The sequence below is a fragment of the Heteronotia binoei genome, chromosome 7 (assembly GCF_032191835.1).
Source record: "Heteronotia binoei isolate CCM8104 ecotype False Entrance Well chromosome 7, APGP_CSIRO_Hbin_v1, whole genome shotgun sequence".
NCBI classification, from domain to species: domain Eukaryota; kingdom Metazoa; phylum Chordata; class Lepidosauria; order Squamata; family Gekkonidae; genus Heteronotia; species Heteronotia binoei.
This window is the reverse complement of record NC_083229.1, coordinates 131689964-131714228: the sequence shown is the minus strand read 5'-3', so window position 1 is coordinate 131714228 and position 24265 is coordinate 131689964. Positions and strand designations below refer to the sequence as shown.

Here is a 24265-nt window from a genome sequence, read left to right as displayed (position 1 = left end):
AGTGTTTGTCCAGCCCCTGCTTAAAGATCGCCAGTGAGGGGGTGCTCACCACCTCCCTTGGTAGCTGATTCCACTGCTGAACAACTCTTGCTGTAAAAAAGTCTTCCTAATACCCAGTCGATACCTTCCCACCCAAAATGTAAACCCATAATTACGAGTCCTCTCCTCTGCTGCCAACAGGAACAGCTCCCTGCCCTCCTCTAAGCGACAGCCCTTCAAATACTTATAGAGAGCAATCATGTTCCCCCTCAGCCTCCTCTTTTCCAGACCAAGTCCCTCAGCTTTTCCTCCTAGGGCTTGGTCTCCAGGACCCTGATCATCCTTGTCGCTCTCCTCTGTACCCGCTCCATTCTGCCCACATCTTCTTTGAAGTGAGGTCTCCACACAATGCTCCAGGCGTGGCATGATCATGGAACTATGACATTTTGAGATCTGGAAGTTATGCCTCCGTTTGATACCCCCAAGAGAGCATTTGCCTTTTTTGTTGCTGTATCACACTGGCTCGCTTATATTTAACTTACGGTCCACCCATACGCCAAGATCTTCTTCACACATACTGCTACCTAGTGTGGCAATCTAAGATGGCGGCTTAGATGTTATGGAAAGTTTCACAAGATCTCAACACCTACTATTTTATGTTGTATTTTGTTGGGCTGCTGTATAAACATTGCTCTAATCCTTATCTGGTCCCATCATGAAGATTTTTTTTATCCACATGCTGGGGGCTCTGTTCAGAATAAGACATAAAACACATAAATTGACCATGGTGCGAAGACATTCATTAGTTTGATTCTAACTTAGGTGAACTGGATTTGTCCATCACAGCTTCCAGATAAAACATAGCCAGACAGAAAAATGGCTTTTCTAAATCGCCAAGAGGAGCAGGCAACTTAAGTGCTGCAATATATCACTTCTTACTAGGTACCACTGCACAACAATTAGACAAAGTGGAAAACCACAGGCAGCAATAAGACTCTCCTGCATGCTCCACTAGCTCCTCATAAAATGAACACTTTGAAGTGCACAAGGGGAAAAAAGCTTTTAAAATTGTGCCAGGTTTCTTTAATCTGGGAGGCGCACTTTGCAAGGCCTAGAAATAAAGCAGATGTACTACAGGAAAGGGAACCAGAAGCGGGTGTGTTTCATACAGAAATATTCCCTCTCTTTACCAGCTTTACCAGGTAGGCGTGCAACAAAGTGTGATTCGTAATGCGGTCTGCAAAAAATAGTAAGACCACTTAAGAAGTAGTGAGCAGTGACTCAGGAAAGCGCCTGCCCTGTTACAGATGTTGGAACTCTTTAAGGTGCAAATGGACTCTTGCTCTTTTCTAAGACCACTTAAGGTCATCAGTTACAGTGTCAAGGCGCTTGCCATGTTATCTATCTGCTGGGGCCTAGTTTTCGGAGGTTGTCTGTAACAGTGATGGGAATGTGGGGGGGAGGATGCTGTGGTCACTTTTGCCAGCTCGCTTTCGCTTCTGTCTGTAACTCATGAAGTATCCATTTGGCCCTGCAAGGGAGGCCTGTGTTCAAGGACATGTTATCTCTCATCAGAGACTGTCTTAGCACCTGCTGGAACAGTGTGGGGCTGGGTGAGAAAATGTATCTGTTTCTTTGCATAGGCTTTTTGCTCTGAATTTGGGCAGGCTACTAACGGCCCAAATGTGAGGGAATATAGATCTGGCTCTCCCAGGTACCACCAGATCTGACACAGAGAGAGGGTGTGTTCTTGTGTTTCATACAGAGAGAGGGTATTCTGCAGGATTTTATGTTAATAAAGAGAAGTCAAATTTTTTATGCAAAAATATGCAAACGAGTAAACAAAAAGAATTGCAGAAGCTAACAGGTTGTGAAGTTACCTCTAAAGTGAAATATCTGGGTGTGGAGATCACAATGAGAAATATCGACTTATATAAAAAACAATTATGAAAAGCTATGGCATAAAATGAATGAAGATATGGTAAAATGGAATAAACTTAATTTGTCATTGCTCGGAAGAATAGCTGCAATAAAAATGAATATTTTACCAAGAATTATGTATTTGTTTCAAACAATTCCAATAGTGAAATACAGTAAACAATTTAATAAATGGCAAAGAAAAATTTCAGAGTTTGTATGGGGGGGGGGGAAGAAACCAAGAATCAAAATGAAAATTTTAACAGACGCAAAAGAAAGAGGAGGATTTCAATTACCAGACTTATACCACGAAGCAGTATGTCTAGTATGGATAAAAGAGTGGGTGACATTGTTGAATAGAAAGCTTTTAGCATTGGAAGGCCATGGGAATATATTTGGTTGGCAAGCTTATATGTACTATGGGAAGAAAAAGATGGATGGATTTTTCTCTCATCACTATATAAGAAGTAATCTGTTAAATATGTGGATGAAATATAGAAAATATGGAGATGACAGGAAGCCATTGTGGATAGTGCCAGCAGAAGTAATTAAAATATCAGCTGAGACTGGTGAAGCAAGACAGTTGTCATATAATCAATTATTAAAAATACAAGGTGGCAAGATAGAGTTGAAAACAGCTGAAGAATTGAATAATAAGTATGACTGGTTCCAGATGCAACAAATAAAGAACTTGGTGGAAAACAATATTAAGATTAAGGAATAAGGAAGGAGCAAACTGAATTAGAAAATGTTCTGCTTGGAGATAATGATAAGTTGATTTCAAAACTATATAACTATAAACACAAACCTTCCTCATAGGACTTGGTCTCCAGACCCCTCACCATCTTTGTCGCCCTCCTCTGGACCCGTTCCAGCTTGTCTATATCCTTCTTATAATTTGGTGCCCAAAACTGAACACAATACTCCAGGTGAGGTCTTACCAGAGCAGAGTAAAGCAATACCATCACATCACATGATCTAGACACTATACTTCGCTGATACAGCCCAAAATTGCATTTGCCTTTTTAGCCACCGCATCACACTGTTGACTCAAGTTCAGTGTATGATCCACTAAGACCCCTAGATCCTTTTCTCACATACTACTGCTAAGACAAGTCTCCCCCATCCTATAACCATACATTGGATTTTTTCCTACCTAAATGCAGAACTTTACATTTATCCCTGTTTAAATTCATTGTATTGGTTTTAGCCCAGTTTACCAGCATGTCAAGGTCATCCTGTTTCTGTCTTCTTCTGTGTTTGCAACCCCTCCCAATTTAGTATCATCTGCAAATTTAATAAGCATTCCCTGTATTCCTGCATCCAAATCATTGATACAGATGTTGAACAAAACAGGTCCCAAGACAGATCCCTGAGGCACTCCACTTGTCACTCCTCTCCAAGAGGATGAGGAACCATTCACAAGCACTCTTTGGGTGTGATCTGTCAACCAATGACAGATCCACCGAACGGTAACAAGATCCAAAGCACATTTTACCAACTTGTCAGCAAGGTAGTATGTGGAACTTTATCAAAAGCCTTACTGAAATCAAGATAAACGATGTCTACAGCATTCCCCTGATCCAGCAAGGTAGTCACTTTCTCAAAAAAAGAGTTCAGGTTAGTCTGACATGACTTGTTCTTGAGAAAAGCATGCTGGCTCTTAGTAATCACATCCATTCTTTCTAAATGTCCCAGGACTGACTGTTTGATGATATGTTCTCAAACTTTCCCAGGTATAGATGTCAAGCTAACGGGTCAGTAATTACCTGGATCGTCTTTTTTCCCCATCTTGAAGATGAGGACAACATTCACTGTTTATGGAGCCACTTCGGCTTCTTTAGGCTTTTCCTGTTTTTTCTTCTCATAGGAATCGTCTGTTATTGCGTTTTCAGTATTTCGTTTTTAAGAAACTCCCACCCCTCCTGAACCCCCTTCCTCCTAAGTATTTCTGACCATGAGGTTTTACCCAGCATAGTTCTAAGTTTTTCAACGTTTGCCTTTCTGAAGTCCAACCCATAAGTCTGACTACGTATAGCTTTTCCCTTCCCCAAGACTGTAAATTCCAAAATCACATGGTCACTACTGCCCAGGGTGCCCACTATTTCCACTTCTTCAATCAATTCTTCCTTGTTGGTGAGAATCAAATCCAAGATAGCAGATCCCCTTGTTTCCTTCTTTACTTTCTGGAAAAGGAAGTTGTCAGCAAGACAAGCCAGGAATCTATTTGACTTTCATTTTTAGCAGAGTTGGACTTCCAACATTTGTCTGGGTAATTGAAATGGTGGTGTAGAAAAGTAATAAGGGATAAATGGAAGGTAAACGGCCCCAAGTCAAATTCTGAAATAATCTGGGTTTAGGTCCTAGCAGGGAAACATCCATCAAGAGAAGACAAGAGTCCCCGGAAAAGACAGTCATGCTCGGAAAAGTGGAAGGCAACAGGAAAAGAGGAAGACCCAACAGGAGATGGATAGATCCTCAGTCTGCAAGACCTGAGGAAGGCAATTAACAATAGGATGTTTTGAAGGTCATTAATTGATAGGGTCACCATAAGCTGGAAGTGACATGATGGCATTTAATGCACTGCTGTTGAAGACGCAGCTGCACTGGGCAGGGCATATTTCTAGGATGGAAAACCACCGCCTTCCCAAGATTGCCCTGTATGGCGAACTCTCCACCGGCCATCGAAATAGAGGGGCACCAAAGAAGAGGTACAAGGACTCCTTGAAGAAATCCCTTGGCACCTGTCGCATCAACCATCACCAGTGGTCTGACCTAGCCTCAGATCGCAAAGCATGGAGGCACACCATCCACCAGGCTGTCTCTTCTTTTGAGAACGCATGCATAGCTGGTCTTGAGGACAAAAGGAGATTGAGGAAGAATCGCACTGCTACAGCACCAACCCCAAATCAGACTTTTCCCTGCAGCCACTGTGGCCGGATCTGCCTGTCCCGCATTGGTCTTGTCAGCCACCAGCGAACCTGCAGCAGACGTGGACTACTGCACCCTTCTTAAATCTTCGTTCGCGAAGCCAAGCCGAGAGAGAGAGAGATGAAAATTAGGTCAGTGGGAAGGGTCTGTAGTGGGCTAGAAAGACCACTGATCCGGCTCAGTGTAAGGCAGCACTACATTTGGGGGTAGAGACCCATAACTCAGTGATGCGATATGTGATTTCTGTATTCCTGATGTTTCACTCAAAAGGATGCCAGGCAGTAATTCTGGGAAAGAACTCCGCCTGAGACTTTGTTGAGTTCAAGAAACCTGTGGTCTCATTCCATATGCAGCTTTGATATGTTCAAGGCTAAGAAGTACGACTAAAGAAGTAGCTCATTTGATATAATATTCTAGCTATCCTAATGGTACTCATTAGCTATGAAATGCGATTCCATGAGCTTGCATTCGATCAGCATCAAGCTGTGTTCTGTATCTGAATGCAGTCCTGGTCACAAACTGTTTGGTTTGCTAGGAGAGATCTACTGAAGGATGATGCAAAACCTATGAACTCGTAGGACATTCCTGCAAAAAGAAATAGCAGATACTGGTGGGATTTGAGAAACATGTTGTATACTTATTTTTGCATTGAAGCATGATGTCTGATTGGTTCCCCACAGATAGGCCATGTCAGCCATGCGGTAACAATCCCCAAAGGGCAACTGCATGTTTTTGCGACTCGGGAAGTAATACTGAAGTGTGACCTTGAGTGCTCTGTACTAGTGTCACTGGGAAATAAAGCTGCAGTCTTTTCTCTGAAATGCAGACAGTTATTCATGCCTTTATAATGTGGCAGCTAAACTTCTGTCATGCATTTTACATAAGGCTGCCTTCAGTGATGATCTGGAAGCCCTGACTAGTACAAAGCACTACAAGCTGCCTTCCTAATGGGATAAGAAATTGAGAGCAGCCGGCCTCATGGTTTCCTCTCTGCATTGGCTCCCTGGTGTCATCTGGGCTCAGTTCACCCCAATTGCACCAGGATTGTGCAACTCGACTTGTAGGATAGCTGCTGGTCTGGAATAAGCTGGTTGAATTTTGAGTACCAGTTTAAGACTGTTTTACATATACAGCCTTTTTGTTGAGTTCTGTTTAACCACCCTTTATAACATCCTCCTGAATGTTCTGGCGTGTGTTTTATACTGCTACACTGCCTAATAGTGTTTTATATTGTCATAGCTTTTATGTAGCTTACATTTTTACTACTCTTAGAGTTTTTATAGTTTATTTGCTGCCATGCTTTTTCTATTTTATTACTGCTCCTATCGTCATAGTAGATTATTCATTAATTAATTCTAAGAATTGTTTAATCATTGATAGTATTTTCACATTGTAAGCCATCTTGAGATATATCCAACTAACAAAAGTTGGTTCAAATAGCTGCAATAATAAAACAGAAGACCAAGGTGCGCTAGAATTTTTAACTTCCCAAAGAACACAAAAGAAGCCATGTTGGATCAGGCCAGTGGCCCATCCAGTCCAACACTCTGTGTCACACAGTAGCCAAAACCCAGCTGCCATCAGGAAGTCCACTGGGCGGCAGATACAGGATATAGTTTTTAAAATACTTAATAATAGCTCCTAAAAATATGCTGAATGCACAGCCCATCTTTTTTTAGCACATCATCCATGCCTGCCTGGTTTCAGTTTTGAAAAAGTTTTCAGTTTTGAAAAAGTATATTTAGCATCTCTACCAGATGCTAAATCTCTACCAGATGCTATAACCCTAACCCTCCCCTCCCTCATCATAAAAATATTGAAAAGTACAGGGCCCAAAACTGAGCCCTTTGGCACCCCACTGGACACCTCCCTCCCTCCATTCAATGAAATGCCACTGACAACTACTTTTTGAGTGTGGTTCTCCAACCAGGTCCCTATCTACCTAACTATCCTAGAGCCCAGTCCACCATCCTCCTCATCGGAAAATCATGCGGAATCCTGTCAAAAGCTTTACTGAAATCTAGGTAAACAACATCAACAGCATTCCCTTGATCCAGTAAGCTTGTCACTTGATCAAAGAAGGAAATGAGGTTTGTCTGTCAGGACCTGTCAGGAACAAATCCATGCTGACTCCCCTGGGTCACTGAGTTGTCCTTTAGCTGCTTGCAGATGGATCCCTTTAAAATCTGCTCCAGTATCTTTCCCGGGACAGAGGTCAGACTGATTGGCCTGCTGTTTCCTGGGTCATCCCTCCTCCCTTTTTTGAAGATTGGGGTGACATTTGCCCTCCTCCAGTCTTATGGCACATCTCCTGTCCTTCAAGAGGTCTGGGACTAAAGAGCCTGCTGCTGCATCATTCATTTCACTTTTCAATTTATTCATTTTATTTATAGCCCACCCTCCCCTGTATAACAGGGCTCAGCTGCAAGTAGCCAGTTTGGTGTAGTGGTTAAGTGCGTGGACTCTTATCTGGGAGAACTGGGTTTGATTCCCCACTCCTCCACTTGCACCTGCTGGAATGGCCTTGGGTCAGCCATAGCTCTGGCAGAGGTTGTCCTTGAAAGGGCAGCTGCTGTGAGAGCCCTCTCCAGCCCCACCCACCTCACAGGGTATCTGTTGTGGGGGAGGAGGGTAAAGGAGATTGTAGGCCATTCTGAGACTGTCCTTGAAAGGGCAGCTGCTGTGAGAGCCCTCTCCAGCCCCACCCACCTCACAGGGTGTCTGTTGTGGGGGAGGAACGTAAAGGAGATTGTGAGCCGCTCTGAGACTCTTTGGAGTGGAGGGCGGAATATAAATCCAATATCTTCTTCTAGGCACTTTAATCACTATGCCACACTGGCATTGTTCTTCATTCTTAGATTAGTTAACAGAATTACAACCAGCCCTGCTTTAGGGGTAACCTGGCGACAGATTGCTGTGGATTGTGCTTGACAGCAATTGCTTCAGATTCCCCCAAAGTGAGACTGCTGGAGTTTTTTTAAAATAATTAAGAAATGTCTCTTCTAGTTCGTTTCTGCCCATGTGATGTAGTGGTTAGTGTTAGACTAGGATCTGAAAAGTGAAGTATAAAAATGCAGCCTAATGTAGCCATATTTAATTGTTTTGCAAGTATCAAGATCACATGACTTGATGGTATTGCTTTATTCTGCTCTGGTAAGGCTTCACCTGAGCATTGTGTTCAGTTTTGGGCACCACATTTTAAGAAGGATCTAGACAAGCTGGAACGGGTTCAGAGAAGGGTGACAAAGATGGTGAGGGGCCTGGAGACCAAGTCCTATGAAGAAAGATTGAAGGAGCTGGGGATGTTTAGCATGGAGAGGAGGTGGCTGAGAGGTGAAATGATCACCATCTTCAAGTACTTGAAGGGCTGTCATATAGAAGATGGTGTGGAATTGTTTTCTGTAGCCCCAGAAGATAGGACCAAAACCAATGGGCTGAAACTAAATCAGAAGAGTTTCTGGCTCAATATTAGGAAGAACGATTCCTCGATGGAACAGGCTTCCTCGGGAGGTAGTGGATGTCAAGCGCACTCATTTCTGTACAGCATTTTTCTAGACAGAGAGCAGGTCACCAGCTCTCCATTTTTCTCTCCCCTTATTTACGGCCAGTGGGCAAGTAATAAATCCATCTGGCCCTAGGATGTTTATGCTACAACCTGGCTGATGTTACCTTCAAGTCGCCTCTCCCACAGGTTCACACAGACAACCCTTATCTCTTCCCAGAGTAGTGTGAGAATGTTTGATGTTTCCAATAGTCTAAAATTCCTTACTAATAAAATAGATGTTTAGTAACTTTTGAACCCGTGACTCAAGTATGCATCGGTCTCCACTTGTCCCCGGATGGAACCAGGCTGCTGGCACTTAAAATCAAAAAGGTGGCAGAGCAGTTTTTAAACTAAATCTTGGGGGAAAGCCGACAGGAGATGAAATGTCTCTGGTTCGGGAGGACTCGTCTCAAAGAGATGAATGGTTAGCTACTATTTTTCTACCGGGTAACGGACCGGAGTTGTCCACTGTGAAGGTGACAAACAATATGGACTGTCTGCCAGTGTCTCGAGGCGGCAGGAGGAAGGTGGCGGGCCTAGCTCGCCTGGGAAATTATAGATGTTTGTATGCAAATGCTAGAAGTGTTCGAAGTAAAATTGGTGAATTGGAATGTTTAGTGTTGGGAGAAAACATAGACATTGTGGGAATTTCAGAAACTTGGTGGAATGAGGAGAATCAGTGGGACACGGTGATTCCTGGATATAAGCTATATCGGAAGGATAGGGAGGGAAGGGTTGGAGGTGGGGTGGCTCTGTATGTCAGAGAGGATATACGGTCCAGTAAGGCTGAGATCAGAGAATTAGATTCACTTTTAGAAATGCTTTGGGTTGAAATAGAGGGCCCAAAAGGAAATTTAACTATGGGAGTTTGTTATCGCCCACCAAATCAAAAGAGAGAGGACGATTATAATATGATGGAAGGCTTAAAGATAGCGGCTAAACGTAAAAACTGTGTTGTAATAGGTGATTTTAACTACCCGCAGATTGATTGGGTCAATATGTGTTCTGGTCGAGAGAAAGAGATTGAGTTTCTTGATGCTCTCAATGACTGTGCTATGGAGCAGATGGTCTCAGAACCTACCAGGAGTGGGGCGATCCTGGATTTGGTCCTAAGTAATGCCCAAGACTTGGTGAGAGATGTAAAAGTGATTGCGCCGCTTGGGAGCAGTGACCATAATGTTATTGATTTCACCGTTTGTATAAATAGGGAGTTGTCCAAAAAGACCACCACAACCACGTTTAACTTTAAAAGGGGTAAATACACTGAGATGAGGAGGCATGTGAGGAAGAAACTGAAAGGAAAGGTACATACGGTCAAAACCCTTGGGGAAGCTTGGACGCTATTTAAAACTATAATCCTAGAAGCTCAGATAAAATACATACCACAAGTTAGGAAAGGCACAAACAGGCATAAGAAAAGGCCTGCGTGGTTAACAAACAAAGTAATGGAAGCTGTAAAAGGTAAGAAGGACTCCTTTAAGCGGTGGAAAACCAGTCCAAGTGAGATTAGTAAAAGGGAACACAGGCTGTGGCAAATCAAATGCAAGACTGTGATCAGGCAGGCAAAAAGGGACTATGAGGAGCATATTGCAAAAAACATAAAGACCAACAATAAAACTTTCTTCAAATATATTAGAAGTAGGAAACCAGCCAGGGAGGCAGTGGGGCCCTTGGATGACCATGGGGTAAAAGGATTACTGAAGGAGGATAGGGAAATGGCTGAGAAGCTAAATGAATTTTTTGCCTCCGTCTTCACTGTAGAAGATGAGAACTTTTTGCCCGCCCCAGAACCACTAATTTTGGAAGGGGTGTTGAAAGACCTGAGTCAGATTGAGGTGGCAAATGAGGAGGTCCTACAACTGATAGACAAATTAAAAACTAATAAGTCACCGGGTCCGGATGGCATACATCCGAGAGTTCTGAAGGAACTCAAAGTTGAACTTGTGGATCTTCTAACAAAAATTTGTAATCTTTCATTGAAATCTGCCTCCATTCCTGAGGACTGGAAGGTAGCAAATGTCACCCCCATCTTTAAAAAAGGTTCCAGAGGAGATCCGGGAAATTACAGGCCAGTCAGTCTGACTTCAATGCTGGGAAAGTTGGTAGAAACCATTATCAAGGACAGAATGAGTAGGCACATTGATGAACACGGGTTATTGAGGAAGACTCAGCATGGGTTCTGCAAGGGAAGATCTTGCCTCACTAATCTGTTGCATTTCTTTGAGGGGGTGAACAAACATGTGGACAAAGGAGACCCGATAGATGTTGTTTACCTTGACTTCCAGAAAGCTTTTGATAAAGTTCCTCATCAAAGGCTCCTTAGAAAGCTTGAGAATCATGGAGTAAAAGGACAGGTCCTCTTGTGGATCAAAAACTGGCTGAGTAATAGGAAGCAGAGAGTGAGTATAAATGGGCAGTCTTCGCAGTGGAGGACGGTAAGCAGTGGGGTGCCGCAGGGCTCGGTACTGGGTCCCATGCTCTTTAACTTGTTCATAAATGATTTAGAGTTGGGAGTGAGCAGTGAAGTGGCCAAGTTTGCGGATGACACTAAATTGTTCAGGGTGGTGAGAACCAGAGAGGATTGTGAGGCACTCCAAAGGGATCTGTTGAGGCTGGGTGAGTGGGCGTCAACGTGGCAGATGCGGTTCAATGTGGCCAAGTGCAAAGTAATGCACATTGGGGCTAAGAATCCCAGCTACAAATACAAGTTGATGGGGTGTGAACTGGCAGAGACTGATCAAGAGAGAGATCTTGGGGTCATGATAGATAACTCACTGAAAGTGTCAAGACAGTGTGCGTTTGCAATAAAAAAGGCCAATGCCATGCTGGGAATTATTAGGAAGGGAATTGAAAACAAATCAGCCAGTATCATAATGCCCCTGTATAAATCGATGGTGCGGTCTCATTTGGAGTACTGTGTGCAGTTCTGGTCGCCGCACCTCAAAAAGGATATTATACCTTTAGAGAAGGTGCAGAGAAGGGCAACTAGAATGATTAAAGGGCTGGAGCACTTTCCCTATGAAGAAAGGTTGAAACGCTTGGGACTCTTTAGCTTGGAGAAACGTCGACTGCGGGGTGACATGATAGAGGTTTACAAGATAATGCATGGAATGGAGAAAGTAGAGAAAGAAGTACTTTTCTCCCTTTCTCACAATACAAGAACTCGTGGGCATTCGATGAAATTGCTGAGCAGACAGGTTAAAACGGATAAAAGGAAGTACTTCTTCACCCAAAGGGTGATTAACATGTGGAATTCACTGCCACAGGAGGTGGTGGCGGCCACAAGTATAGCCACCTTCAAGAGGGGTTTAGATAAAAATATGGAGCACAGGTCCATCAGTGGCTATTAGCCACAGTGTATGTGTGTATATAACATTTTTTGCCACTGTGTGACACAGAGTGTTGGACTTGATGGGCCGTTGGCCTGATCCAACATGGCTTCTCTTATGTTCTTATGGTAACCTTTGATGATATCCTATATAGCAACTGTGTAACTGTTTGTAGATCATTACTCCCAAGGCTTATGTCCTTGGTACAGCTCCTGAGTTTCTAACAATAAACTTACTTTTGATTTAAACCAAGGGACTGGTTATTGAGAAATATCGGCGCTTGACAGTGGACTCTCCTTCCTTGGAGGTTTTTAAACAGAGGCTAGATGGCCATCTGACAGCAATGACGATCCTGTGAATTTAGGGGGAGGTGTTTGTAAGTTTCCTGCATGGTGCAGGGAATTGGACTAGATGACCCTGGAGGTCCCTTCCAACTCTATGATTCTAAGTGGGCCTCTGCTGGCAAAAGTAGAGGCCACAAGAGCTTCTGCTGAGCACTGAGAGAAGCTTATGTAGGGGAGTTGGCTAAGAAATTCCAGGAGACTGTAGCAGGCACCAAAGATGTTAGTTTGTGCAAAACTATTGGAATGTGTAGGGCCTGCAGTTGAAATTTACTCTGAAGTCTTACATTTTGGATCAGGCTACAGCTTTTGTTCATGCCTAATGCTATGTAACTAAAGGCGTTTTCGCACTTACCTTACGCCGGAGCGACGTCCCTCTTCACCGCGCAGCGTCTGCGTGGATTTTGCACTAATTGCTCCGCAGAACCCGGAAGAGCCGCAAAGTCCCGTGGCTTTTGCGTTGCAAATGTAAACTGTTTGTTGGCGGTTTACATTTGCGACGCAAAAGCCGCGGGACTTTGCGGCTCTTCCAGGTTCTGCGGAGCAATTAGTGCAAAATCTGCACAGACGCTGCGCAGTGAAGAGGGACGTCGCTCTGGCATAAGGTAAGTGCGAAAATGCCCTAAGAGTATAGCTGAAGAGAACACTCCTGTAAGGTTGTGATTCCACTTTGCAGATTTGTTTCTGGCAAATAATTTTTAAAACTTGTTTTAAACATATTCCTGGCAAATAAATCATTAAACTTGTTACCCGGTTATCTCTCTATTTGGGCTTTGGTTAGACAACAAATCTGGTGAATTCCAACACAAAAGCCAAGGTCCGAATTCTCCACTCTGACATGGAAGTTTGCTGGGTGACCTTGGGGCAGGCCCATATTCTCAGCCTAACTTACCTTGCTGGGCTGTTTTGAGGACCAGTTGGAGGAGAGAAGGACAATGTGGGTTGCTTTGGGTCCCCACTGGGGTGAAAAGCATGGTATGAATAAATCAATACGGAAATAAATAAAAGGAACATATTACGTAATAAAAATGATTAGTCTCTTGCAACACACACCCATATAGGATTTACTGTCTTTTTGCTAAAAACGTTTTCTCTAACCCTATCTGGGGGATTGTTTACCTCTCACTTTTAAAAACAGCAACACATTTTCAAAGAAAGATCTTCCCTTCCCGCTTTCTACTTCATTCTCAGTAATAAACAAACACAATTTTCAACTTGAAAAACAACCAACAACTCCTACTCCACAAACGACACAAAGCGGGGCTTGATCTAAACAGGGGAAGGACTATATTTCCCTGTGTGCAAAGGCAAAGACACAGAGGTGGAAGCTTAATATTTTAAATGTTTGATATGTTAAGTAACTCCACCAGTCAGACTTTTGTAACACTGATGTTATTTCAGTGCTTTGTGGCATCTGGCTGCCACCTTATCCTTAGTGTTTTGGTCTAAACTGTCAGTGTCCGTATTTGGATATGGCACATTTTATCTATCGTACACTTCAGCGCAAATTGTTGGGCACGAGTCACCCAATGTTGACCCTACCCTCTCCACTGATACTCATCATTTGAACATATGAAGCTGCCTTCTACTGAATCAGACCCTGGGTCCATCGAAGTCAGTATTGTCTACTCAGACTAGCAGCGGCTCTCCATGGTCTCAAGCTGAGGTTTTTCACGCCTACTTGTCTGGACCCTTTTTTGGAGATGCCAGGGATTGAACCTGGGACCTTCTGCTTACCAAGCAGATGCTCTACCACTGACCTACCATCCCTCCCCATATAGATATGCTCGGCTCCTCTACTGAAATGAGAGTAATGGGCAAAGGAAACTGGGTACAACTGGAAACACGATTTCAAAGAGGAGCAAAACCTGTTCCACTCCTGGGACAAGGAGAAGTTTGAGCCCCCACTCCAAAGGTCACATGGGATACACAGCTGTATCCTTCCACAGGACTGAATGGCTCCTGTTTATTCCAGCTGTTTGCTCACCATGTCAATGGTGTTCCAGAGAATGTTAAGAGAAAAACACACCAAGAAAACAGCTTTACAATTTTAGCTCTCTCTGGACATATTATTAAGAAATAGGTATTGATGGTAATAATACCTAATTAAAAAAAATGTTAAAAAGCTGTGTGCTGCAGGGTGGGTGTATTCTTATTCTCCCTCCTCCATAACAAACTATATGAAGCCACACCATGCTGAGACAGACCACACCATGCTGAGACAGACCACTATAATCCGAAAACACCTGCTCTGATGTAGAAGGTCTCTAGAGGTTCAAGCAAACATCTCACTACCTACTATCCTTTTAATTGGTGATATGAAATAGTGAATGCTTTTCCTATTTGACATTTATCGCTAATATTTACTGGGGTGGCGAAGGCCCATTCATTCTATGGATTATTTTTAAAAAAAAGACTTTTGACCTTATGTTTTTGAACCGTACCTTCTTGTGAACGTGAATGAAAATGAAAAGCTGACTCTTATAGCCCAACTCTAACAAAAGCTTCAACAGCAATAATTGGCATTCGCACCAAATTTTCTCATATTTTAAAACACAAATATTTACAGAACACAAATCTGGTCCTTTCCTTTTTTGCTCCCACTTCCCTTGTTCTTCCAGCCCAGTGATGATTTTCCTTTCCTTTCCTTAGCTCCTATGATCAGATAATCTTGAGCAAGGACTAAAAGAATAATATGTTCTTTATTAAAGCAAAGTATGCTAGACAGAAATTTAGCAACCGAGTAGGCTGTGTTCGGGTCTCTGTCAAGCATTAGAGAGGAAACGCTATCCCCATGAAGTTTATTAAACAAGGAGTGTATTAAAAGCAGTGAGATCCAATGGTTCCTATAAACAGTACAAAAGACAACATTCCAATAATTTGTGAGACAGAGTGTCAATTTTACTCTGACTGCAAGAGCAGAGATGATCTGAATATGGAATATGATTAAATCTGCCCTGTAATACTTTGGAGGGGATGGCATGAAGGCGAGCTGAAACAAATGGCCTCATAAGGTGAGGGGCTGTTAGGTATCTGAGGAGGTAAAATGAAGATTTCTCAGTGCACCCATACCTTACTATGTTGTTAGTACTGTCTGGATCTTGTGCTGTTACGGTGCCCACAATGGTCCCAATCTTGGCATTCTCATAAACGTCCATGACATAGGAAGGCAAAGTGAACACTGGTGGCTCATCCACATCGCCAACACTAATCTTCAACATAGTTACATCTTTAAAAGGTCCTAAGTGTGAGAAGCGGAAATCGAGGTGGGTATTTGCTCCTTCTATATTAAGAGTATAGGATTTCTTTTTTTCATAGTTGAGTGGCTGTGGGAAGAAAAGAAATTTAGTATTACTATTGTGCGTCTGGGCTTAGTGATCTAAAAATGCATTATTTCCCCACCTTATTTGCATTATTTCTCCACCTTATATGAGGTGGGCTTGCTACTGGCAGTGTTGTTCTCATTATACAGTCTGCAGAGCCTGTGTGTCAGGCTCTCCCACAGGCCATTCTTGATAGCGCTGTGGACCTAACCCATCCTATCCCTGGCCACCAAAAGCCGCTTAAAGTCAAGGGAGAAAGAGTCTTTCAGGAGACTCCCACCCCCTATGGACTCAAGTTTGGGCAAATCTCTAGGGAAAAGGAATTCCAGAGCTGAGAGAAGCATCAAGAATACCCGTCTGGCACCCTTGCATTCCGTCCTTGATTCACAGATGTCGTTTAAGGCAATTCCTGCTCAAGGTTAAAACCCATAATGGCATGTAAGAATGGAGTACGTTTTTCAGACATGCTGGGTAAAGGCCATTTAGAGTCCTGTAGGTTGTCCCTGGTGACTTGAACTGAGCTCAGGAGAAAACAGGGAGACAAAGCAGCCAGGAGACCATGATGCAGCATGCTCTCAATCCCCCACCCCATTTGGAAGGCAGCCTGTAGTGCTTTGTACTAGTTGGCCCTTCTAGATCATTACTGAGAGCAGTCTGATGTGAATTGCATTAAAGTGTTTTAGCCTCAATGTTATAGTCAGGAATAACTGTCTGTATCTGATAGAAAAGCATCTTTCTTTCCCAATGAAGCCAGCAGATAGCACCCGGGGCCATATTTCAATATTACAGTCTTAACCCCCCCCCCCTAAAAAAAAAAAAACAACCCAAAAATAAACCCGCAGAAATTGTCCCTTGGAGATTGTTATGTAGGATTTACATGACGGTCACTCTAAACCCTGTCTTTTCAACATAATAGCAACAACAGCAGCTCTTCTTGGGCTCATAATCCAACACCTGTGATCCATATGAAGGTCCCACCCCATGAAGGACGCGGCTGCAAGGAGTCGAGATGATGAATGTGCCTCCCCCTTTATTCTCACAGCAACCCTCTAAGTTGGGTTATAGCAAGACTCCCCACTACTTTCCTGCCTCCTTTGTTTGAAACTGTATATGACTCTTAGAATCAATGAACTGGCTGCATTTATGGTAAAACTATGAATAAGGCCCATTGTGATGGAAAATACAATGGGCTCTATAAAGAGGCTGTGAGTGGTGCCCCCCCCCATTCTTGCTGACTTCCTGCCCACCTACCCAACTGAAAGCATTCACTCCCCCCAACCTTGGCGTCTTCCTACCCACCCAAGGTGGCTGTTATCTGTAGGGGAATTGATCTGACTTTAGCTTTCCATCCTCTCTTCCCTCCCTTCAGCCTTTATCTAGGAAAAGTACAGTCTTTCTCCACAGTGTGAACCAAAGCAGCTCACATCATTCTCCTCTCCCCCTTTTGATCTGCACAATAACCCTGTGGGGTAGGTTAGACTGTAAGTCTGTGAGCGGTCCAAAATCACAGTATGGACCAAAGCAGGAGGGAAGCAACCTCACCAGGGTATAATGACAGAGTGCACCTTCAAAGCAGACATTTACTCCAAGGGAAGTCATCTCTGCCATCTGGAGAGCAGCTATAATTCTGAGTGTTCTCCAGCTCACACCTGGAGATTGGTAACAATGGTTCCCCAGGAGAAAATGTCTGGTCTGGAGGGTGGAGTCTATGGCATTGTACTTGTCTCATCCCACCCCTCCTCAAACCCCACTCTCTCTAGGCTCCACCCCTCAAATCCCTAGGGATTTTCCACTCTGGAGTTGGCAACCCTATCTCCTTCTCTTTATCTGCCCCTCTGACTTCAGCATTCAATTGCCACTCCCCACCCTACAGCCTCTACCTAGGAAAAGGACAGCCTTTCTCCACAGCGGGGTGGGACCAAAGCAGATTACATCATTTTCTTGCCCTCCTTTTTATCTGCACAACAGGTACATTAGGCTGAAAGTCTGGCTGGTCTGAAATCACCCAGTCAGCAAGAACCTGGGGCTGGCAGACCCTGCTTTGAACAGCTAACTCCTATGCCACACTGGCTGTTATGGGGGGGGGGGGCTGCTGCTGAACAGAAGCAAGCAGCCAGGCCTAGGGTAGCCAACCTCCAGGTGGAGCCTGAAGATCTCCTGGTATCACAACTGAACTCCAGACACTAGACCTTTCCCCCCAGAAAAAATAACTGCTTTGGAGGGTACACACTGTGGCATTCTATTCAGCTGAGACCTCTCCCCTTCCCAAACCCTGCGCCCTCCTCAAACTCCACCACAAAATCTCCAGGAATTTCCCACCAACCTGGAACTGGCAAACTTAGTGATGACTGCCCCAATGAGTTCTCCCTTAAAGGGCAAAAGAGGCCTAGGAAGGGCCTCCCCCCACCTTTTAGTGAGAGAACCAAGGTTGGTTGTATTTTACTGACAGAAGAAAACCTGGTTGCCTAGCAACAGCTACTGCCTAGCAGTTTCCCCAGTAACCCAATGTCCTGGGGCTAGAAGTTCAATGACCAATGGCTGATGTGGTAAGCACTACAGCCAATGGGAGAGCTGGAAAATGCCAAGACGTTAGGCCCTGGCTCACAGATAAAGCAACTGAATGTAAACTGAAATTAAGGAACAGTAGAGGTTATTGGTTATAGTAGTTTGTAGTGGAATGGTCACTTTTGAATAAAACTGTACATATGCATATTCTTGAGTTCTTGGTTTTGACCAAGGCATGGTTAATGTCTTACAAAGAACCTGATGGTTCAAGAAGGCCACCATATGCATCTTCACAATTTAAGGCTCACTGGGAGAGCATCTGCTCATCATGAAGAAGGCTCCAGGTTTAATCCCTGGCGATCCAGTTATAAAAGGACCAGGCAGGAGGTGATGTGAAAGACCCTGGAGAGCCCATGCCAGTATGAGTAGACAACACTGACCTTGATGGAGCAAGGGTCTGATTCAGTATAAGGCAACTTCATGTGTTCAACTTTATGTACTCTTTGATTACTATCTGTACAGCAAATTAAGATTAGAAGGGTATATAGCATTGTTCTTGGTGGATGCCCCTCAGTTCTAGAATTGCATTCATACCTGAAATCTAAGCATAGGGATTTCCTGGAAATTTGGTTGCTTAATAATAATAATAATAATAATAATAATAACTTTTTATTTCTATCCCGCCCTCCCCGCCAAGGCAGGCTCAGGGCGGCTCACAACATAAAATATATTACACAACAATTATACTTATAAAATCATAGTTAAAACAGATTACAGATTATTAAAATTAACATTAACAATAAAGTGCTATAACATTAGATCTTCAATAGAATTCAGTAAGTAAAAGCATTTTCAACGGCACTTCCTGGCTTGTCGTTAGTTGAAGGCTATTTTGAAGAGGTGGGTCTTACAGGCCCTACGGAATTGATCTATGCATCGTAGGGCCCGTACCTCCTCCGGGAGTTGATTCCACAGCAGTGGAGCAGCAATAGAGAAGGCCCGATCCCGGGTGGCCTTCAATCTGGCCTCCCTTGGCCCAGGGATATTCAGCTGGTTTTTTCCAGCTGACCTCAGCGCTCTCTGGGGCTCATATGGGGTTATGCTGGGGCTCATATGCTTAGGGTTATGGTGTGATATGGAAGATTTAATCAATGTAACTGGTGTGTGTATTTGTGTGTCTGTTCTCAATTATTACTCTTATTGTGTCTGCCAATGGACTGGATCCAATAAATGAACATATTTATTCTGAGACAAAATGAGACAGTTTAAAAAGCCCTTATCTGAAAAATGGAAAAGACTCCTGGAGCTTCTATTTAACACTGGCTCAACCAGCAATACTACTTCATTTCAATATATTTAAAAGCAAATTACTCTTGAACTGTCAAATCTCTTAGGTCTACAGCTGGGAAGACAAAAATAACTATTTTTAGTGATGTGCAGCCAGAAATGTAGTAAGTGAAATTGGACTCCCCAAAACATCCAGTATTTATAAGTACGATAAGCATTTTGTGCATCTGGGAAAGAATTATTCCTGTCACTCAGGAATGGTTAGAAATTACTGTGCTACCTCTTGGTTATGTTTCATTTTCCCTTGCAAAGGGAGATGGGATTGGCAGTGAGGGGAATCAAGATGAGTGTGCCTGTTAGAGACAGCCAGCCAGAAGAGCTTATCCACTTTCCTATCAAGCAGGATCCTTGATCTATTTACGGTGTTTCTGAACCACTTCATGAGAGTTCTATTCATAAGAATATAAGAAGAGTGTCAAGTCTGCTTCAACTCTGGTCAAGCCTGTATGTCATCTTTGGTTCAGGGGGGGAGCATTCTGGGTAAAAGCCACACTGTATACCAATGCTGCTAGCTCGAACTCTCCTTTCCCCCCTCCCTCCCTTTGTTATGTAGTTTTGCTTTGAAATGGGAATATGTGAAAGAGATTATGGTGCCTTCTCAGGCTGGGCACCGGGGGGGGGGGGGGGGGACGATATGCCCAAGGCCACAACAGGCCTGAGAACGAATTTGTAACATCAATGTGTGAATGTGCCCTGCATAGCACCCCCTCCCTAAAGAATCCCTTTGAAGTATACCTTATATGATTACACTTTACTGTATGATCCTCAGTCTTTCAATTTCCTTGTAGTCGAGAACAATGATATCAATAAACTAGAAACTTTGTATCAACAAGGCCTCGTTATTGAGTCAGCCGACTAGACAAAGAGTCCTGCTTGATAGGAAAGACCTATCCATCTAGTCTAGCATCCTGCCTCACACAGTGGCCAGCCAGTTCTTCTGGACAACCAACAACAGGGCATATAGATGTTCATAAGAACATCAGAAGAGCTGGATCAGATGAATAGTCTACCTAGTAGAGCATCCAGTCTCACACAGAAGCCAATCAGTCCCTCCGGATGGCCAACAACATGGCAAAGAGGCCAAGGCCTTCATAAATCCTGCAGGATTACTCCATTTAGTCCAGCATCCTGTCTCACACATTAGCCAATCATTTCCTCTGGAGGGCCAACAACAGGGCATAGAGGCTGAGGCCTTCATAAGAACATAACAGCCTTGTTGGATCAGACCAGTGAGAATCCCTGATTGGACCAAAGGCAGAGATGGGAGAATACAAGCAGAAATTCGACCTTAGGCTATATTTGCCCCTCTCCATGATGGAAGCCTGCCTGCAGCTTGTGAAAGATTCTGAATATGCTGGTTGAGGTAGACCTAAAGAGATAGGGAAATAGAAGCAGGGACCAACAAACCCATCTCTCCTGCAGTTTGGGCAGTTACAGAACAAGACTCAGGGCAAAGAGAAGAGAGCAGGACATACTGCCTTGCTTGAAAAGAGCAGTTTGTGCAGACAATGCAACTGAAATTTGGTGTCATGGAAGTGTGAAGATGTCAGAAGGTAGAAGGATTTTCGTATTATCATGATAGTCTTACAACATGGGATTTATAGTGTGGGATTTTGAAAAATGTGCAGCTTGAAAAAAATGGTATCTTTGGATCTGGACATCAGGGAGTCAAAAAATAATTCCAGTTATCAGGGTTCCAAATACCAATTTCAGGATTCTGACGTTTGATGTAGTGGTTAAGAGATGAAGAAGAAGAAGATATTGGATTTATATCCCGCCCTCCACTCCGAAGAGTCTCAGAGCGGCTCACAATCTCCTTTACCTTCCTCCCCCACAACAGACACCCTGTGAGGTGGGTGGGGCTGGAGAGGGCTCTCACAGCAGCTGCCCTTTCAAGGACAACCTCTGTCAAAGCTATGGCTGACCCAAGGCCATGCCAGCAGGTGCAAGTGGAGGAGTGGGGAATCAAACCCGGTTCTCCCAGATAAGAGTCCGCACACTTAACCACTACACCAAACTGGCTCTAACCTGAAGAACCAGGTTTGATTCCCCACTCCTCCTCCACATGAAGCTGCTGATGTGACCTTGGGTCAGTTCCAGTTCTCTCAGAGCTGTTCTCTCAAAGGCAGTTGTCTCAGAGCTCTTTCAGCACTGCCTACCTCACAGGGCGTCTGTTGTGGGGAGGGGAAGGGAAAGGAGACTGTAATTTGCTCTGAGACTCCAAGTGAGGGGCGGGGTATAAATTTAATTCATTTTATTTATTCAATTTATACCCTGCCCTACCCCTAAAATGGATTCAGGGTGACTTACATCATAAAACCAGCAAGATAAAACAATAAACCGGATCAACAATAAATAACAATTAATAACAATCCCTTCCCTATTCCTTATGTCAGGGGAAAAAAAAAAACATTCCTTATGTCAGAACCCCCCCCCCCAAAAAAAACCAAAAAAAAAAAAAAAACCCTGCAGCGTCTGGAAAAATCCAAAGACAGCAAGGCACTGGAAAGGGGCTAAATCCAATTTCCTTCTCTTCTTCTTTGGCCCCATTATTCTCTGTGGTGAATCTTTACAGAAGGCAGGAAGGTCTGTTCCTTAAGCAAACTGTGTCAAAATTGCAGCAGAGCTGCCGGTGCCTGTCTTAATATGGGCCCCTAAACAAGGTGCCCCCAGCCATCCTCCACTGTTTCCTGCATGAGTAGGAATGCCAAGCTTTGCCTAGGCAAAGAGTAACCAAACTAGGCTTGCCAGTCCTCTGGTCCCAGTGGGGGGATCCCCCAGTTTTGCAGGCTCCTCCCTGCCACCAGCCAGCTGGTCAGCAGGGGAAAGCCCTGCCCCAACAGCCATGATGTTCCTTTAAAATCTGGGCAAGTTTAGAAACAGCTTGCAACTGCTTGTTTTTTAGAAGATGTGTGTGCCTTTAAATCTCAGCAGGAGGAAAGCTGCATGGAGTGGGGCAAGCAGGAGACACATGACTCTTCCCGGTGAGTGTGTGAAAAAGCAGAGAGTACAGCCCCTCTGTTTTGAATTCACTTGCTAGTCTGAAGAAGCTGGTTAAAATATAGCAGGTTGTTACATTCAGCAACTCTGTGAGCAAAGTGATTAATAACATTGCCCCAGTGAGATCACAAAAGTGCGGGCTTGCAAAATGTGTTTCCTTTGGCTGCATTGTGAGTGTGTGTGTGCCTTAATAAAGCCATATTTGGAAATGCTTCCAAAGCCTGACAAGGGAACTTGTGGGGGTATGACAAATTTCACTTTCATTTAGTAGAAGTGCAGCTTCCAGGGTAGGCAAAAGGAGAGGGGGGATGAGGAAATGAAGACTGTATTCAGGGGAACTGTGTTTTATTTATTTATTGAATGGGAAAATCTCCTGGTTCCACTCGCAAAGTCCCCAGGTATTTCCTGAGTTGGACCTGACAACCCTAAACCAAACACTGAAGCAACCCCTGGCAAAAAAAGCCTCTCAAAGCAGATAGAACCAACAAGCCCAAAGGACCAATCCAGAAACAAGGAATCCCAGCAAAAGCATGGGTATGTGATAAACCAGTGCAACAAATGTACACCCTGAGAATCCACAGCAATGTCAAACCAGAACATCGTCCAAGCAAAACCAAGTAGCAACATTGCTCCCATCCTGACAAATGTAACATTAGAGATTCAGAGTCAATGTATAACTTGAGAATCCATGGCAATGTCAAAATAAAGAAAACACAAACCCAATACAAACCAACTCACTCTAAGGACACAATGTTGTAACCCCAAAGAATGAATTTCAAAGCTGAGAATCTAAGCCAAATCAACCTAGCAAAATGAAACCAAGGCAAGGAAAGAAGATGGGGACAAGAGAGATCAGAACCCCCACCTCCCCCCCCCCCCAAAAAAAAAAAAAAAAAACAATCCTGGTTGTTAAAACACTGGCTTCTGATATTCTCAGTAACTCCCAAATATTTCCAGGACTTTTCTGGACCCATTTCCTAGTATCCCAGAAAACGCCAAATATTTTCAGAAAATACCAGTAAGGTATTTTGAGTCAATACTAGAACCAGCTATATCCAAAACACACATCCCTCTTTATTTGTTTATAGCCATCTTAAATTTGCTGGCAATCTACACATGTTTACGTATACATATGTTTTTAATAAACAATAAGTGGTGCTGAGTAGCCAACTTTTGTCCTTGCACCTGGGAAGCCTAAATTACAACCAAGTGGCTTTGACAAATCTCTGTGCCTCAATTTCCCATCTGTACATGAATAATAATAGTGGCCTATTGTCTTCCCCATCACTGGGCAGCCCCATCCCACAAGCTGGAATCTGGAACTCTAAATATGGAACAAAACTGAGGAATGGAGAGAAAAGAAGAGGGAGCACCTGAGAAGAGTACCTAAGAGGAGGAGTACTTATGAAGAAGAGGGAGTATCTAAGAAGCAACCCAGGTCAAGTGGAACAGAAGCTTTGGACAAATTTGCCTGATGACCACAAATGTCCCCGAACTATTCAAGAGCATTAATACTGATGTAAAATCAATAGAAACTTATCACAGAGCCTGGGGTTAATTGGGAAGAGTCCTCAGCAAATGCAGTCTCTGGGAGCCCTCACCTCTGCCTCAGATCGGCTCGGCAGGAAAAAGGCCCCGAGAAGGAAATTCGTTGACAGTTAAAAAAACAACCAACAAAAAAGTGTCTCCTGCTTCAGTTCTTCAGAAAGAAGGAAAGTTATGATTTGTTCAATGTTAAGAACAAGTCATTCTTGCTATTTGGGGCATGCTTTGTTGGGAATCACTCAAAGAACAATACTGGTAGTTTCCTAAGATTCACAGGCAAGGAAAGGAACTGAATAACAAATTCTGAATCAGCCTATCCAGAACAGAGTCCTTTCACCCTTTCAGTCATTTTCACCAGTCTGGACAGCAGATCTGGATAACCAGTATTGGTATATTTTATCTTTTTGATGTTATTTTTTTTAGAAAAAGGATACAAGTTCATTGTACTTATATATTCCTTTAATTAAAAATGAAACTTTCTAGCCAGTCTGTGGAAGTGACACT

The 24265-nt window shown here is 43.5% G+C and overlaps 1 protein-coding gene across 4 annotated transcripts in view; it reads right to left on the bottom strand.

The window, feature by feature from the left end:
• LOC132575496 (cadherin-18) overlaps positions 1 to 24265 on the bottom strand; it is a 435072-nt gene that overhangs the window by 83341 nt on the left and 327466 nt on the right. For 3 of the 4 annotated variants that reach the window (XM_060244301.1, XM_060244302.1, XM_060244303.1), the window contains one exon: positions 15114 to 15367. In XM_060244301.1, coding sequence (XP_060100284.1) covers positions 15114 to 15367 — 254 coding nt within the window. The remainder of the gene's footprint in view (positions 1 to 15113; positions 15368 to 24265) is intronic. The other variant, XM_060244304.1, reaches the window with a different exon arrangement.